This window comes from Tetrao urogallus (genome assembly GCF_951394365.1).
Source record: "Tetrao urogallus genome assembly, chromosome: 1".
NCBI classification, from domain to species: domain Eukaryota; kingdom Metazoa; phylum Chordata; class Aves; order Galliformes; family Phasianidae; genus Tetrao; species Tetrao urogallus.
Genome location: NC_136813.1, coordinates 136,826,782 through 136,844,735, shown reverse-complemented (window position 1 = coordinate 136,844,735; position 17,954 = coordinate 136,826,782). Strand labels below are relative to the sequence as shown.

General features: G+C 38.9%; 1 protein-coding gene across 4 annotated transcripts in view; it reads left to right on the top strand.

Annotated features, from left to right (window-relative positions):
- Positions 1-17,954, top strand: part of DGKI (diacylglycerol kinase iota) — a gene marked incomplete at both ends in the record, with an annotated part of 208,683 nt that overhangs the window by 181,688 nt on the left and 9,041 nt on the right. For all 4 annotated transcript variants that reach the window (XM_079537633.1, XM_079537635.1, XM_079537634.1 and 1 more), the window contains 3 exons: positions 335-360; positions 14,653-14,690; positions 16,237-16,357. In XM_079537633.1, the coding sequence (XP_079393759.1) occupies positions 335-360; positions 14,653-14,690; positions 16,237-16,357 (185 nt within the window). The remainder of the gene's footprint in view (positions 1-334; positions 361-14,652; positions 14,691-16,236; positions 16,358-17,954) is intronic.

The window sequence follows — 17,954 nt, the reverse complement described above, 5'->3', positions numbered from 1 at the left end:
GTAGCATGAGCTATTTCTGACAGTAATGGTAGTAAAGTTCTTTGCCAAGTACCTATAGAAACTTGTGGAATGAGTGCTTAACAGTGAGATCACAGCCTTATGAATGTGGTTCCATATGGCCACTCATTTGCAGGACCTGCTGCTAGAGAAGGTCTCTGTGCTTTCCACTCCTTTTTTTTTTTTTTTCTTAGCTACCTTACAATCTCTCTTTTGAAATAAGCTCAAGAATAAAACTTTTCAATTCCTCCATATCTAATTTCCCATAGAGACTTTTGAAACTCGTTTGTGACCTTCTTATGGCACAGGTTGACTGAACTTTGTTGTTTTATTTCAGGTCACCGGTTTCTTCAGAAGATCAAGGTAAGATCTGCTTTATACATACAAATAGCATGTTAAAAATTAGATTCAATGACTTGCTAGGAAGCTCTGTTTTAATACAGTTATGTTGGGGAAAAGTAACTTAATAAAATGAAAGTTTGATCTTACATGTTGTTCACATCTGGACATCAAGTGCTTGTTCATGTAGTTGGAGCTGTCAGAAGCTAAGGTTATGCTAAGGAATTTGTAAAATGAATCTTGCCCAAGCAAACTGGTAGTGGTTGCAATTTTTTCATGTAAATGTATGAATAACCTGTAGAAAGTTATGTGTGGATTTGAAGGGAAATATATGGTGTTAGTAATGATGAACTCCTCTCTTATGGCTCATAGGACAGCAGCTTTGTAACAAAGGAGAATGGATTTATACTTTAAAGGCTTGAACCTAACTTACCTAGTTACCACAAAAATCAGTTTGGGAGCATGGTAAGAAATTCAGCACAGGCTGAAACTTCTACATGTAAAAATATTGCTTGAATAGCAAGAGTTGCAGGCTATGGTAATACACTTGCTCTGAAGTAAGCTAAAGGATTCAGTCTTTTCCTGAGATTGCTGTGACTAGCTGGTTAATACTTTGATCAACTTGCATTCTTAGGTGTAAATAATTTTAGAGGACAATAAATTGTTGTTAATTTGGTACTGAAGTCCAGAAGCATAGTGCAAATCAGGAGGAAATAACACTGGCAGAATTATGCAAGGAACAAGGGGGGGAAAAGAGACTAAAACCGAGAGACGAAAATTCATCATGTAGCTCTGAATCTAGAATATTATTTTGGACCACAAAAAAAAAAAAGAAAAAGAAAAAAAGTCTTTTGACATCTAATTTATATGCATTTACAAAATCAGCAAAATTTCTGGACAATACAATGAGGCTTATGACTTATTTGAGAAAGATCCTGATGTGGAATAGTAAAGGCTTGCAAATGAAGATGTAAAAGAGGTGGGTCTAAGCCTGGGAAAGTGTGGAGCACTACACAAGTGAGCAATAAAAATACTAACTGGTGTTGATGGGACTCAAGAGGGGTTACAGGATATATGCTTGTTTGGTCTTTGGGGTGACTAGTTAGGTAGCAGCCTACATTGTCTTTGGCACCAGCCAAGATCTTTTTAATCCAGTATAGTGACTGTCAAACATACCATCATTAATAAATTTTCTTCCATCTCCTCAACGTATGATTTCTAGACAAGGTTATAGAAATAGAAAAGAGGTTAAACCAAAGATCCATGTAGCCTGTCTAGCCCATTCTTCTTGTCTGATCGTAGTAGATGCCTGATAAATAAGAGCAGGAAGGTGACAGAAGCATACAGTTTGACTTTTGGTGTACCTACCCTATCCGCCTCTAGTGATTTGCAGCAGACTGACATCGTGAACCAAAGATTTCTTTCTCGTTTAATAGCTTATCTGCTTTTTAGCATAAGCGCAGCTTTTTAATACAAAGTACCAGACACCTATGGCATGCTAATCAGTACTCTCCATTTCTCCAACCCTCAGAAGAAATTTGAAAACATTATTGTTTAGTATACTCTTTCCAAATCTAGACTTAATGTGCTTTGGAGCGCATAAACTTGTTAATGATAGACTGCTTTTGCTTTATCATTTCCTTTGTATTTATGCCATTGTCTCATTTTTATCTATTAATAGAGCAACAGAGTGTATAAAGTATTTCCTTGTATGTCTTTAAATTTCATTATTTCCTAATGTCATGATGGTTTCCTTCGTTCCAATATTTTTATACTGTTCTATTCTTTCACAAAATCTTCCTGTTTTCCATCTACCATCTGCTGCCAGGGTCTGGCTTTTTAGGTTTGATAAACATCTCTGAATAGCCCCCTACTTCCCTCTCTTCACTTTCTCTTCTCAGTAAAAAAACTTCTGAAATACAAGGTGAAAGGCCTATGTTTGTTTGACAAATTGCTGATGGGGTAGTGCTATTTATTAGACTATTATTTTTTTGTTTTGTAAGGCAATAATGCTTTAAAGTGTTCAGAGGGTTAAGATCATGCTGTAATCTCACCTCACTGTCCATCCTTACCATCCTTACCATCACTCTCTGTCCTTTCTTTCTGCTGCTCTTCCCTATTATTGGACAACTTTCTAGTGATGACTTTCTGATGGTGTTATGTGTTGGCCATTGCTGAGAAAAGACATTTCTACAATCTTGTGCATTCACTTGCTATTTGGTTTTTGATCTTTTTTTTTCTTCTTCTTTAATCTTTGGGATCCTTTCTTCTTTTTTTTCCTTTTCTCTTTTTTTTTTTTTCCCCTGAGTTCTTCTGTGTGCTTCTTTCTTTTCCATTATTCTTACGACCCTTTTCAAATGTCTCTTTTTCCTTGTCCATGGTCTTCTTGCTGCATTGTGAATAGGTTCTTGCATTGTGCTCTTCGCTTTGGTTTCTCATTGTTCTTCTCCTCAGTGTGCAGCACCTGGCTCTAGTATTAGTTGCCAGAAGCAGCCATAGCACTCGTGGAGTAACAGAGTTGCTACCAGGATTAGCATCTAATGTGAGTGGCACTTCCATTAATCCCTGACAGGACAATGCATTATGCTGAGCTGAAGAGAGGGTGAGTCTGAAGCACTGTCTGTCTGTGACTGGACATCTATTGAACAATTGTAACAGTGCACAATACTCCTTGTTATGGACACGTGTTAAAGGCACCTTTATCAGTTACTAAATGGAGCCATTTTAATAGCCTCAGAAAGAGAATCAGTACCACTAGAAATTCTTGAAGCTTTTGTCTGTGCCTTTGGTACAAGGTACTTAAGACATGAGCATTTAGAGAATGAAATCCAATTTCTTTCTTTCTTCTTTTTTTCTTAAACAAAACACCAAAACATATGAAGACCAGGTAGAAAAACTAACTCCCAGTTTCCCTAATAGTCTGACCAAACATATTCAGCAAAGTAAAAATGAAAGCATGGTAATTTAGAGAAGGTTTTAGTGTAGAAACCCACGAACAAGGCTTTTTGCCTTGTTTTCCTCTAGCAGTCATGATTTTTGTTGCATCAGTATAATTTCTGGCAAGCTTTGCTATGTTAAACTCAATATCTTTTTGCTGCAGTAGATTCCAAACTCATGAGGGAGTAGGGCATAAGTGAGAAATGAGAAATTAGGACAAGAGGCAAATATCATCAAAAGAGAAATTTTGGAGAAGGTTGTTATTACAGTGTCATGTTATTACTGTGTCATAATATGACACAGTGGGTAGAGGTGAAGAGTGATTTTCTGGTTGGAAAGACAAGTAGGGACACCTGAAGGTCTTTCAGATTCTGTCAGGGGCTGATTTTTTGATAACCATCCAGTCTGAATACCTTATCCTTTAAAAGCATTTTTTTCCAGAGCCAGAAGTGCATTAGAAGTGAAAGGATTTTAAATGATGACCATCAAACTAGCATCTGTTAGAAGACTTTCCATAGGGATTACTTGGCATAGCATTCAGCAGGAAGCTTGGGGTGAGAAATACAATACTGTGTGTAGAGGCCCCTGTGGGTGAAGAGAGCCACAGAGGTTGTGGAGTCTCCTTCTATGGAGAAATTCAAAACAACTTGGATGCTTTAGTGTGGAACCTACTCTGGGGAGTGTGCTTTATCAGAAGCTGGACTAGATGACCTCTGAAGGTCCCTTCCAACCATTACAATCCCGTGATTCTGTGATAAGGAAGGGAGTGACCAAGTGTATGCATGAAAGACAGTGCAGAATCCTATACAGAACAGTGCAGAAATTGTCCTATACAGACAGTGAAAATACAGAAAATTGTTCTATACAGACAGTGCAGATCCTATACAGAAAAATGCTTTGCCATCTACTATTGACACCTCTCTTCTAGACAGTGTGCTGTGCATTAGTGTGCTCCGGTGTTGTCTGCCCTATTAAAGGGAAGAGGTCTGAACTTACGAAATGAGTGTGGGAGTCCCAGAAAACAGCGCAAGAGCTGAGAACACTGACTGGAAAATGGGGATTTCCTGTTGTCCATATTGACCTTGGGAACCTGGGCTTCAGCCCATTGACCTTCTTTCTTGTTTCTGGCTCACTAATCACTTGTCTTGCTAGTCAGAGTCTGCAAATGAATAGTCTCTTCACAAGTGGGCTTTTAAAATGTATTTATTTATTTATTCTTAAAGTAGGCTTCTATTCTGAATAAAAGGATAACAACTCCAGAGTTGTTGCTGAATCTTTCAGTGCTGGTAGAGTCATTAAAAACAAAACAAAAACTTCTGTTTTGTAAACCAGATTCCTTCAAAGGGGAGTGATGGTGGTTTTGCACATCTCCAACTGAGAAGCTATATTCTTCAGGGTGATGTTGCTGCAATTTACCTTGCAACAAATTAAGATGTCTTGGAATGCTTTCACTGAACAAATCAAAGGCAGTGCTGCAGGGAGGAGGGGCTCCTGACTGCAGGTATTTATTTTGATTAATTAGCCACTTTGAGAAGAAAGCCATCCTGGATAGTGTTTTGAAAGTATGTCTGGCCAGCTGAACCAACAGTAGTGTGGATCTGATCAGAGTTTGTGTGTTCACATCTCAGCATAGGGTGGTTTCAATTGAGAGCCATAATACCTATAGCAAGAGAAAGTGTTCTGTGAAAGCATTTCTCTAGGACTGAGGGAGGTCCATTCTCCAAAACCATTAGAAGGCACCTATATCCCATCTCCCATTATATCTAAATAGGCTGAGGGATCAGTAGGCAGCTGGGAAGAAAAGGTCTGGCAGATGTAGGTAGTAGGGAAAAACAGAAATTTCTTTCCAGCTTTTCACTGTCTTTATCCCTTTCTCCTTGGAAGGGCATAAGATCAGTGAAAGTGTTGTCTGGAGAACAGGGCATCAGTTTTCAAGCAGAAGACCTGGGTGACCGACCTAACATTGCACTTCACTCCTGCTTTTTGTTTCTGATAACACAGTGATGCTCCTTGTGGTCAGTTGACCAATGGTAACTCATTGAAATAACAAAGGAAAGAAAATTCCCTCCAAACACTCAAGAATCTGGCCAGCAAATAAAAGCTTGAACTGACCTTCAGATTGTTTATTCCTACTGTGAAGACCTAACTTTTAATATGAGTTACTTAGATATTGCTGGACAAAGGCACTGCAGCTAGCCTTGCTGTGGCAAAGACCTGAAGGAATTGCAATAGGAGTATCTGTAATAGTAATGGTCTGCCATGTTATGGGAGGGGGAGGAATGACACGATCCTCACTGTTCCTGTTTTTTTTTTTTTTTTTTTTTTTTTGCGACCCTTTTTTTGTTTTTAAATAAAAAAAGTAAATCATTTCTTAATTATTTCGCCTAGAACTCCCCTCCTGCCAAACTACTGCCACTCTGTTGATAAAATGTCTGCATTAGTCAGCCACAGTCTTCCCTGCCTTGTGTTCTTGCTTCATCAGAGACATTTTCTTCCACCACATCACTCCTGAAAATGACAGTAATTGTTCCCATCTTGGCTTAAAAATAAAAATGGTGGAAGGCAAAAGGAAATTAAAAAAAGGAATGATGTCTGCCAGATGGTATTTAGTTTATCTGCAACTGCTCTTTGGGTTTTTGGACCATTTACAAAGGAAGCCCTTTCGCCTTATGGTCATCCCTTCCCTTTGTAAAACTAGTTGAGACTGTCTTGCAGGAAATGTTTAGCATTAGGATTTGAATACTTCCACTCCTAACTATCAACTGCACTCTCAGCTCGGCACCAGTGCCACATAAACAATTCAGGGTGGACTCTAATTGGCATCAAATTACCTTTAAACTAGTCTGACAGTGCAAATGGGGCCTTAAAGGCAGCTTGGGTGTAATTTACATCTGCTTGAAAGCCTCTTTATCCTTCCAGAGTTTTATGAAGAGACTTCTGTGTAAGTGAGAATTTGGCCTTTCTTTTCCTTTACTGTGTGTGTTATTTTTACTTAAAAAAACAAAACAAAACAAAAAACAAAACAAAAAAACCCCTTTTTTTAAACTTTTTTTCTTAATCTTTTCTCTAAACAGTGATTTGAAACTGTGTGTTGTTTGAATCTGGAATTCTAAAAAGAAAAGGTTTCTAATACAAAAACTACCTGAGCAAGGGGTGATTTTTGCATGATAAATTCCTTTGTTTTATTCCCAAATTAGGCAAACAGATGCAGTTAATACTGAGTCAGTTCTTCCCTTTATATTTGCACAGAATTAGGTAGTTTTGTAGCTAAAGGACAACCCAAACTGTTGAGAAGGACTTTTTACCTCTTTGAGCAATCCCAGAAATAGATGTTATTGAAGTATGACTTGTTCAGAGGGCCAGCATGCTTCAAAAGTGCCTCTTAAACCACAGGAGACGGTTTGCTCATACGCACGTTTTCCTGTACAGATGGATTAGCTGGAGATGCTTTGCAAAGGCCCTGTACTGAACAGTCATCAGACTTTTGTGTCTGGCTGTTGTTCAGCTGATGTGCTTCTGAGCTTTTAGCTGTAGCAGATTGTCTGTTCTCTTGTTCTCTTAGGAATATTTTGAACTCTCAGGCTCTTTATCTGATTTTCTTTCATGGAAATAGTGCTTTGCAGCTCTGCTCTCATGAGCTGCATAGACCACTGCTGAAGTTCTGAGATTCCCTAAGAAGTCTGAGCCTTCCCAAAGCTGAAATCTTGTGGGGAAATCTTGTTTACCATCTGTTTCCTTAGAATATTGGATAGTGGGAGCAAACAAATACATTTTGGAAAAAGTTTCAAAATCAATCAGTCTCTGCCATAGTCAACAACAACAACAACAAAAAAAAAAACAACCAAACACCTGTACATTGTAGGTTTGGAATCTGTGAACATTCAGATCTGTGAACATTCAGCAAAAATGCTGAATGTTCTTATTTTTATCACAGTTCTTATACAGTCTTGAGTCTGCTGTGTAACTCCTTTAGTAAGTCCAGAAACCTTTGCCTGTTTCCTGTTCCCTTGGCAGACTGCTCCTTCAGGAATTTCCAGTTTTCAGAAGGGCTTGTGAGAGACTTATTTTTTTAAAGATATAAATGGATTTTGCGCATGAGAGTAATTGATGAGTGATTCCTTCTCCTTACCTCAACCAACCCTTGAGCCCTTTTCCATTGTATTTTCTCCCCTTCTTTCGTTGAGGAGAGAGAGTGAGAGAGTGGTTGTGGTAGACTTTAGCTGCCCATAAAGGTGAAACCACCACACTGTCAAATAGCAGTACTAAGCTTTTTGTTCAGACAGATTCCTTAGTAGTATCTGGTCTGGTTTTACAGTGTTCTCTTGAAAATCGGTGTTTTTTCCCTCAACACAGCTTTTCCTATATATAGCTGTAAGAAAAAAAAAAATCAGTCCTGAGGTTTATGATAGGATCAAATATCTGTTTCCTGATCTTGGCACTCATATAATAATAGATTCCAAAGGAAGTAGATGTTTCTTACTAGGGCTTGATTGACTGGGATGTGAGTCCAAACTGGGTAGCCCATATTCAGAGAGCTTTTCCATGTTTTATAATGATGAACATTTTTAAGTCCTCTTCCAATGAATACAAAGTTGGTTTTTTTTTTTTTTTTTCTGCAGAATTCTAACCCAGTATTTCCATTGGCCATTTTGCTTTGCTGCGTTTATTTTTAGTTAGTCTTTTGACCCTCATACCCACACAGATATATTTATTTCCATTTCTTTTTTTGGGAAACCCCTCAATGCATGAGATTTTATTCCCACTTACTTTTGTTTGTTGCCATCTTTAGTAGTTGTTTCCAGTACTTGCAGGTGCATAAAAGACATGAAGAAATGTTTAATTGCTCTTTCCTCTCCGCTTAGCTTCAAAGAGAAATGTTTAAGCATCATCAGCTTCAGTGAGATTTGAGACTGTCTGCAGATCAAAGACCTGCCAGCTTGCAGTCATTCCAACAAAGCATTATTAATTTTTTATTTAATTTCTCAGTTATGTAGACAATCTGGAGTACATATTTTAAAGGTTTTTTTTTTTTTTTTTTTTTTTTTTTTTTTTTTTTTTTTTTTTCCCCAATAACCTTAAAAGCAGATTAAATATTAAGAAGAGGTGACTGGCTTATAAAAGCTCAAATACAGAGATTTTCAGCTTTTCTTCACTGTGGATCCCTAAAAACTGTCTGTGGTACTGGCAGACCCTTTTAGATATGTCAGCTGAGATGCTAGTTTATCATTTTCATCGTGGAAGGGAAGTAGTCATAAAATCACAGGAATCACAGAATCACAGGAACACTAAGGTTGGAAAAGACCTATAAGATCATCCAGTCCAACCATCAAATCATGGAGTGACTTGGGTTGGAAGGGACCTTAAAGATCATCAAGTTCCAACTGCACTGGCACAGGCAGAGTTGCCAACCACGTAGTCAAGGACCTAGATCAGATTGCCTAGGGCCCCATCCAGCCCTGGATTGGGCACCCACAGCTTCTCTGGGCAGACTGGTCCAGCACCTCCTTGTCTTCTGAGTAAAGAATTTCTCCCTGACATCTAATCTAAGTCTGACCTCTTTTACTTTGAAACCATTCCTCCTTGTCCTATCACCATCTACCCAAGTAAAGCGTTGATTTCTCTCCTGCTTAAAATCTGCCTTTAAGCACTGAATGGTTGCGTAAGGTCTCCCCTGAGCCTTCTCTTCTCCGAGCTGAAGAAGCCCAACTCCCTCGACTTTTCTTTGTAGGAGAGGTGCTCCAGCCCTCTGATATTCTTTGTGGCCCTCCTATGGATCCATTCCAAAAGCTCCATATCTTTCTTGTGCTGAGGGTCCCAGATCTGGACTCAGTACTCCAGATGGGACCTCACAAGGGCAGAGCAGAGGGGAACAATCCCCTCCCTGTCCCTGCTGGCCACCCCTATTCTGATGTAACCCAGCATACTATTGGCCTTTTGGGCTGCAAATGCACACTGTTGGCTCATGTTAAGTTATTCCATAGACAGCTTCTCCAAAGTGGCCTGATCCATCACCTTTTCCTGCAGGCCAAGGTTGAAGGTCAGTCTGCAGTAAAAGAAAGGTCAGCTCTGTACATTTCTGTATAAGTTATGTTGCTGTCAGCTTTTCATATTAGGATTGATATTTACTGGATTGTACAGAGCTTTTACAAGCAAATTGTTGTTTACAGAGAAAACAGTGTATTTCTGAATGATAATCTATATAGACTACACACTCACTTGAGAGCTTAGCTTTTTGAGTGACTGAAATAGTTATTATTGATTTTGATAAAACCATTGATTTTGGTAAAACTAGTGCAAAATTATGAACAGGAACTTGTTTTCTTATCGTTTTTTGTAATGCTGAACTTTAATAGCTCAGAAGACTCCTGCTGTGTAAAAAGAACACTCTTCTAGTCAGGGTCAGCTTTTAACTTCTCAACATGTAAAACAGTAATTATTTTAAATCTCTGGTTCTGTGAATTTCATAGTCCTCAGCAGTAATAAAGAATGGGGAATGTTCTGGAAGCTAATGATAGGCCAATTTAAGTTTAATAACAGCGAAGAAATGTGATGATGTCACCTTCTGCTGCAGGTTTTTTTTTTTTTTTAATTTTTTTATTGCTATCAGCCCAGCAAGGTTTGAGTGAGGCAGCATTTGAAGAGGTGATCCTTAAGAGTTCCCTGGAGCATATCTGGCAGGAAATGGAGATGTACGCCGAGGCTCATAGTCAGATGACTCACAGTGGAACCCTGAAGTCTAATGTATTTGTTATCTGCTTCTAACCAGAAAGAAACATCCAGCACTGAAATGTGGATGGGATGTTAATTCCAAGTTCTTTGTCTTAGAAAGAGCTGGATGGCTGTAGCCACTGCCTGATAAATGAGGTTTGTACAAGGTCCTGAATATTTCAGATCATCACTTGTCTTACTGTGTCTTCTGGAGGAGCTGAAGGTTTTATCAGCCCCAATTTTTTTTACACTTTGGAGTTATGGTTGGTAAATCCTACCAGAATTTCCCATGTGCTTAAATGCAAGATTCCTTGCTTACTGTCATACATGGTCAGGTGCATAGTTAGCCTTATAATTTTTAACCTGTAGTAAGATGTGTTATCATAAATAATGCTTTGCTTTCACACAGTGCGTTTTGTTCTTATACCTCGAATACCTTATACCTGCACTTTAATCGTGGATGTGACAACTCCTTTGTGCAGTACTTATATCTTAAAGCACTTTTAAATATTATGCTCCCTCCACTGATGCTCCCCAGACCTTCACTGAAGAATTCCCTGAAAACAGCAATAGCTTCAAAGAAGGCAAACGGTTTTATCATTATTCACTATGGCTTAGTTTGCATGGTTGTAGCAGTTGTAACTGTGACCTAGAAAGCATAAAACCAAGTGTGCAGTCTGGCTAGTAAAATCTGGAAGATATTTATAGCTTATGGTTGCCTTTACTCACATAAAAAGATTATTCTGTACTGCTGATGTTGGCAGACTGTAGAACCATACTGTGCTTTGAGATTCTTTTCTGTCATATCAGTAGCCTGGTGCTGAGACCCACTTATGTCCTTGGCATTGAGCTGATCAGCAGCTTTGGGATCAGAGGGTAATTCTCCTTCATGGCAGATGGGAAGGTGTAGTTGTCGGTGGCTGAGCCTTTCCTCACTCAAGATGGTTCTGATAATTGTGTTTATCAAATATGGCTTCTGAAGAAAGAAGATAGTGGCAATATCTTCTGTCCCTCTACTGTTTTTCTTTCTTGTGATACGTTGCGGTCATAGGTCTGTCTTTGTTTGCAGTTACATTATGAGAATGTGCTGGGCAGCTTTTCAGGTCTGTGCTGGAGTGATGTACAATCAGTCTTACGTGAGCAGTTAAACCATTCCATGGTTGTTTTTAACTACAGGCTGGATTCAGTGACTCAAAGATCCCTTCCCACCCTCATATTCTCATGCTGCAGAAATACAGAAAGCTCCTGAAATTTGTGAGCATAAGCGTTATGCTCCAGACCCTTCATAGCTCTGTTGCCCTTCTCTGGACATGCTCCTGGGCCCCAATGTCTTCTAGTGAGGGGCCAAAAACTGAACACAGCAGTCAAGGCATGGCCTCAACAGTGCTAAGTACAAAGAGAAAGCTGCATTAGTTTGCAGAATTACCAGAATTCAAATACCAGTCTTTTTAACTTTTTTTTTTTTTTTTCCCCAGTCAGTGGATTATGTACTTGTATTTAATTTATAAGTCATCTGTGTGTCTTGTTTCAGTTTTGTTTGTAATGTGGCCAACTTGGTGATTTAAGTTGGCCAAGGGGTGATTAGAGCCAGGTGTCAAAATTCATCCAGTGGAGACCCAAAGTTGCTGCTCTCCAGCAGCTGTTTCATGCATGATCTGTATTTCTGGTTGTCCATATCCTGGCAAGTGAAGTGACTGTCAAGATTCATCATCCTGGGAGTGATTTACATTTGCTGGGCATTTCAGCAAAGCAATTGCTCATGGTACAGAGATGGAGTAGGGGCTGTCTGTAGTGATGCAGACATAGAAAGAGTTGAACTTTGCTGAGAAGGCAGCCCAGGGTGTCTAGCACTGTGACAGCCTAGTTATATGGCCAGACCACTTGAATCTGAGTCTTGTCAAGGTGTCACATTTCATCAGCAATAAGTCTGCTTGTTAAAGAAATGAAAAGAGTAATAAAACATTTTTATTAGTCATGAAACATATTTGTCACACGAGAAGTTGAGGAAAAAAAAAAAGGCTTGATTTAAATATTTTCTAAATTAAGTAGTTTTTGAAGCATCTTTAAGACATGAAGTTATTTATGATTTAAAACAATTCATAACTCATGTTGTATATTACACCAGTGGTGCAGCGTTGCTCAGAAGACAAAAAAAATATGCTTATTTTAGTGATTTTAAGATAGCTTGGTATTGCATGTTAACTGTGTTTTTGTCCAATTTCTCATTCAACTGTCTTAGCACTACCATTTTCTTACTTGCTTTAACCACTTCTTTTACAGCCAGATAATTTTTGCCCTGCAACCCCTCCTCCTGAGTATGCTCACCAACCCCATTTGAGTTTACAGGGTTAGTCTGCTAAGCAAAAGTGAGCCCTATTCTGAACCTTTCTCCATATCTAGTTCTATAGCTTCTAAGTCTCCCAGTATTGTGGCTTACTGTACAGAATTATTTTATTGTGATCTCATCTACTTGTTACGACAGCTGGTTTTGTTGATCTGTAGTGCATTCATTTATGCAATAGGTTATACTCTATCAGGGTACTTAAAATCGTTTGCAGGTAGGCTTGGTAAAAAGAATGTGATCAGCTCAAAGCTAAGCACCTACCTAAATGCTTAGCTGGATTGGAGGCTTAGAGAAGAAAGGAAAAGATTGCTTTAACTTTGTTTAATGTGTTTAAAGCTGTTTTATCCTAATATCACCAGGAAAACCTCTGGTTATGAGTCCTCAATGCAGAAGACTTGCCAGACTTTTATTTTGACTTTACAGTTTACTGGATCTCATGGATTTTCTGAACTATAACCTCAACTACCAACTCTAATTTGCATGAGAAAATATATTTCTGTCTCTTAAGTAATTTTAAGGTAACCATATCTTAAAATAGAGAATGTAGATGGCAATGAAAAGCTGGTGTCACCAGTTCATTTGATTTCTGCATGTGTGAGGTGACCAGAATAGTTACACAAGCCCAGACTGCATCAGCCCACACAATAACTGTGGCTCTGAATGTGAATAAGGACAAAAAAAAAAAAAAAAAAAAAAAAGATGAACTGAGTAGCATAAGGGCTACATTCTTTTCTTGTATTAAATTAGGCAGAGCCAGCACTAGAACTACAGGGGAAAAAAGATTACTGTACCCCACTGAAAATGAAGTCCAAAGAAAAGACACAAATGTATTTTTCCAGTTCATTATCCTACTTGATGGTGTTTGACTTCTTCCATTCCTCAAAGCAGAGTGCCCTGATCCCCACAGGCACTAAGGGATTTTCTAGACTTAGTTTAACTTATGATCACTGTAGGACTGCCCTAAATCCAGTGTTACAAGGAATACTTGTTATTGCAGTTCTTGCTTTCCTGAATGAGAAATTAGCTGGACTGAATTTTTGCTTTTCCTATTGCTCTGAGACTAGGGCATTAGGTGTCACTGAGACCTCTGAAAGCTGTATAGAAGTCCAGGTATTTTCAAAGAAAGGAATGTTTGCTGAGTTGTCTTTTCATACTTCTCCTCTTCTGCCATGTCACTTCTGGAGTTGCAACAAACTCCACATGGAATTCACACTGTGCAGTTTCCTGTGTGTTATTTTTCAGATACAGGTCCTTACTATAGTTTTCCTTCTCCCTTGTTCCTCCCTAAATGAGCTTTTGGCATCATTATATCAAGGATGGCACTTCAGCAAATGCTTAACCTGATTGCACTGTCTAGAGTTGAAGACAGAAATGGGCTTTGGCACTCTTGAAAAAGAATGAACTGAGGCAAATGTTTAATGCTTTTTATGATGCAAACCAAAAAACTGCTTTCCCAATAGTGTATATATTTTAATTTATTATATAAGTTATAATAGAGAGAAAGAGGGAAAAGGGTGGTTAATTGTTATCTACTAGTACTCTTGCTCAGTGCAGCCTATACATAGAACAATACAGAGTCTCAGGCTGTTGCCTTCCCTCTTCTTTCTAATGGGCTTGGGACAAACAGTTGTGGCAGTGTGTAGACCTGGGCTCTCTTCACTGCTCTTCCCTGCCTTATTGTGATTCTTTGTTCACTGTGCCTCTCTGTCTCTTTTTCCTTCTGTGTCTGTCTAAATTACCAAAGGTAAAAGGATGGGAACTGGCTCCTGCTCTGTGTTTGATCTTGCTTACCAAACCGGTGGGACTTGTTGCATTCTGGCAGGCCAAGATGTTCTTACAATACAAATAAATATTAAGAAATCTCTGATTTGCTCCTCTGTTTTCAGTGGCTTTGGACTCTCAGCGTATCTGATGCTGACTGACCACTCTACCATCAGTCCCACAGTCTGAGCGGTCTGTAGGAATCTCAGGTGTTTGGCATTGATATCTTCAGCTATAGCTTAGGTGCCAGGGTGTCAAGTCCATCCTGTCTTGAAAATTCTCTGAAGTGCCACAAAGCAAAACTTCAGACAGAAACATGCAGTTCCAGGGCGTCATTGGAAATAATGGTTCAATGTCCATACATCATTCATGCAACATGCGTAGTCTTCCTTCTCCTTTCTCAAAATGTCAGTCCAGAGTCCTCACCAGTTTTAATGGTATATGAGGATACAAGTGGATTGAAGCGTCTGTCTTAACTTGTGCACACAGTGAGATGTGTTCTCAGTTGTGAGGCCATATACAGAATGCTTTCTACCTAATATTAATTTTCTGTTTGTCTTTTGCAGCACTTTTACAGGCAGTCATAGCTGGTGATCTGCTGAAGGTAAGCACAGAGTACTGAGTGTCCACGTTTTCACAGCTACTAGAAGGTTTGATATGCTGTAAATAATATCACACCTCTGCTCAAAACATAAACAGACTGCTGTAGGGACTGCTGTCAAACGCCATTTTACAGCCTTTCCAGGAAACCCGGAGTATTAGGAAGCACATCAGTTAGGTGAGGTGTGAAATTTGAGTGAATAGGATCTGGTGTTAGGCAGCACCTTTCAGCCTAGGGTCCATAGTGCACTGTATAGAGCACTGTGTCAATTATCAATAGAGAAATCATGTACTGGAAGATGTAGCACTAGGCAATAGTGTAGATGTTGCAGATGTTGTTTTAGATGTTTTATTGCAGTGATGTTGGTGGCCAAGCAATTAGAGTTGTTAGAGACATCTTAATATCTTCCTAGGCAACCAAAGACCAGGTAGAATGAAACTCAGTTTGATGCCTTACTGTTTGATAGATGTCTCAAAACCAATAGCATTTTGGTATGGTCAATTTTTGGTACCTTGCTTTGGTAGGAAAAGGCACCCATGTAAAAAGCCTTGTTCTCTAAGTCTGAAGTTCTATGCCTGACACTTATTCAGGCTGTGTGTTTCAGTAGCCAAATAGGGGTTTGCAAACATGTCCCTGAATTTGAATGAGAAGTGTGATTAATGATTGCAATATTATCTGCAAAAAGCCAGCTTGGGACCATTCATAAAAATGACAGTACTGTTAGGGCAACCCTTGGCCTGCAGATGTACCTTCCAATCTTTCTCCCCTAGTGTGGCAGCTGCAGCATCTAGGCAATGTTCCTCAAGCAAGCAGTCATTAAAATATTGTTCCATTTCTGCTTCTTGAAAGCTTTTTGCCTGAGTTTGCTTTGACAAGGAAACTTGTCCTTCTTCAGTTGTCATGTGTCATAAGTAATGTCCCCCTGTCACCAGCTACACCCTCTTTTCTGCAATAATCTGTATTACAGAAAGAGTTTACAGAAAATCTGAGAACTGACCAGTGGATGTTGCCTGTCCTTGTCTTGGATAGTGCTTTCCTCTTGGAGGGCTCTGAATAGAAAGGAGAGTGTGTGGCAGCTCAAATCCAGCTCCCTATAGATTTTTGAGTCAGAGTTTTCTGATTTAGTCAGAAAGTGTTTACTTTGGATATGCTTCATTTACTTAAAAAAAGTGAAATTTTCAGGAGATAAGCCAGAATTTTCTATTAAATACATATATTTTTTAAATTTCCTAACAGCTTCACTGTAAGTGTTTTTGCAAGTCATTTATAGCAAGCAATAATTCACCACCCATAGAGCAGCAGTGTCTCATTGTTCAGGAAATATGATCTGCTTTTGTTAACCTATATAATTGTCAATGCTTCTAGTTTAAAATATCTTTTTTTCACTGGGGCCTAAAAGCTGGCTTTAATGTAATATTACATTTCATTGCATTGCATTCTTGCACTGATCTCCTGCGGAAATTAATACATGATTTGCCTGCATATCTGTTTTTCTGCTTTTCCTGCATTATCCTTCTTTATGGGTATGCGTGTGTTTTTTTTTTCCTAGTTCATAGAATGCTGTAAAAAAGGAGCCAATTTGCTAATCCAAGGACCTGACCATGGCTCCTTGTTGCATCACGCTGCCAAGAGTGGGCATGGCGAGATTGTGAAGTATATCCTGGAACACGGTGAGTCAGTGTGCAAACCTGCAGAGAGCTGTACTGCAGCCGAGTGTGTCAGCCAGGTGAAACCACACAGCACAGCATGGCTGGGAGCATTCTCACTCGTTGTCATCACCCTCAGCCACTTGTAGAAGGCGTGAGCAGGAGACTAGGAATGTGGCGGCAATGACAGGAATGGCTCCAGATGAAAGGAAACTAAAATGAGTTTTGAGGAGAATGGGGATTTTCACAATTTCATCAGTTGTGATGTTTGAAGACCCGGTGCGATGCTCTAGTTTGCCCTCTGGCATGAGACTGCAAAATTAATTTGTTTTCCTATTAAAGCACGTGTTGTAGAAAGGATCTAATCTGTGCAAAATCATTAACAGAAATGGAAAGTCCCTCCTACCATTGATATTATTTCAACATTTAATAATGCTGGTTAGGAAGCTATGCATTTGTTTCTAGACTGGATTTGCCTAGTTTCCTTCACAACCTTCCAATATTTTGTCTCTCCTTTTTTTTTTTTTTTTTGTTTTTCAAGTCCATCTCATAACAATAATCTGTGATATCCATTTAAAATATTTATATTCGTATGCTGTGATCTTGCCATTTCAGTTTTTTCCTTCAGATTCTTTTTATCTTTGTCAGTAACAGGATCGCAGGCATGCTTATATGGGCTATGTAAGAATCTGCATTTTACATATGTTTGAGTTAGCAGTACTGAGGAGTTTCTGCCTGTTCAAACTACTGTGATCTTGTTCACTGCTGGAAAATGATATAGGCCACAACAGCATGACAACTACTCACAAACATAGAGACTATGTCTGGTAATTATAATGTATTAGCTAATGCCTGAAAGTTGTTACGGAAGTTTCACAGAGAGAAGAAAAAAGCACTACACACAGCAAATAAAGAGACAATAATACATCTGTTAACATTTGTTTTAGTTGGAGTGGGATTTAGCTTCAGTTTGGCTCTTAAAGCTTAGGTTTTTATACGGTGTGATATAGTCAATAGGTCTAAGTTCTGCATGGGTCCATAGATAACATGCAAGGCCTGTAGAAGACTCATATCCTTCTGGACTGCCAGCAGGAGCCTAGACAAACATCCCTGTAATTCCAAATTCATACCAAGGCTTGCCCTTCAAAATATCATAAAATATCCATATGTGGGCAGCTGAACTGTTCTCCAGTTATTTGGCTAAGAGAAGGGTCTTTTTTTTGTGTAGAGATACCTACATCTGATAGATACATATAGCTAGCCTTATATCCAAATTCTGGCTATTTTTCTCAGATGTTGTAGCAAGTCTTACTATCACTAAATCTACTTCTATTTTGACTTCTCTGGATCATCTCATAGGTTACAGTTCATTTATATGCCTCTAAATTCTGTAGATAGACATAATTTCACCTAATTTTCTTAGTCTTTCTTGTTTCTTCTCCTGGTTCGCACGACCTGTGCCACTTCACTCTCATTGATACCTCTCCAGGACTTTTCTTAGGCACACATACCTTAAATTACAGACTGACCCAGTTACAATTCTTTCAATGAGGGTTTAAAATGAGATCATTTAAGCTGGTGAGGATGTGAGCAGGAAATCCATGGGAATTTTTTAAGTGAA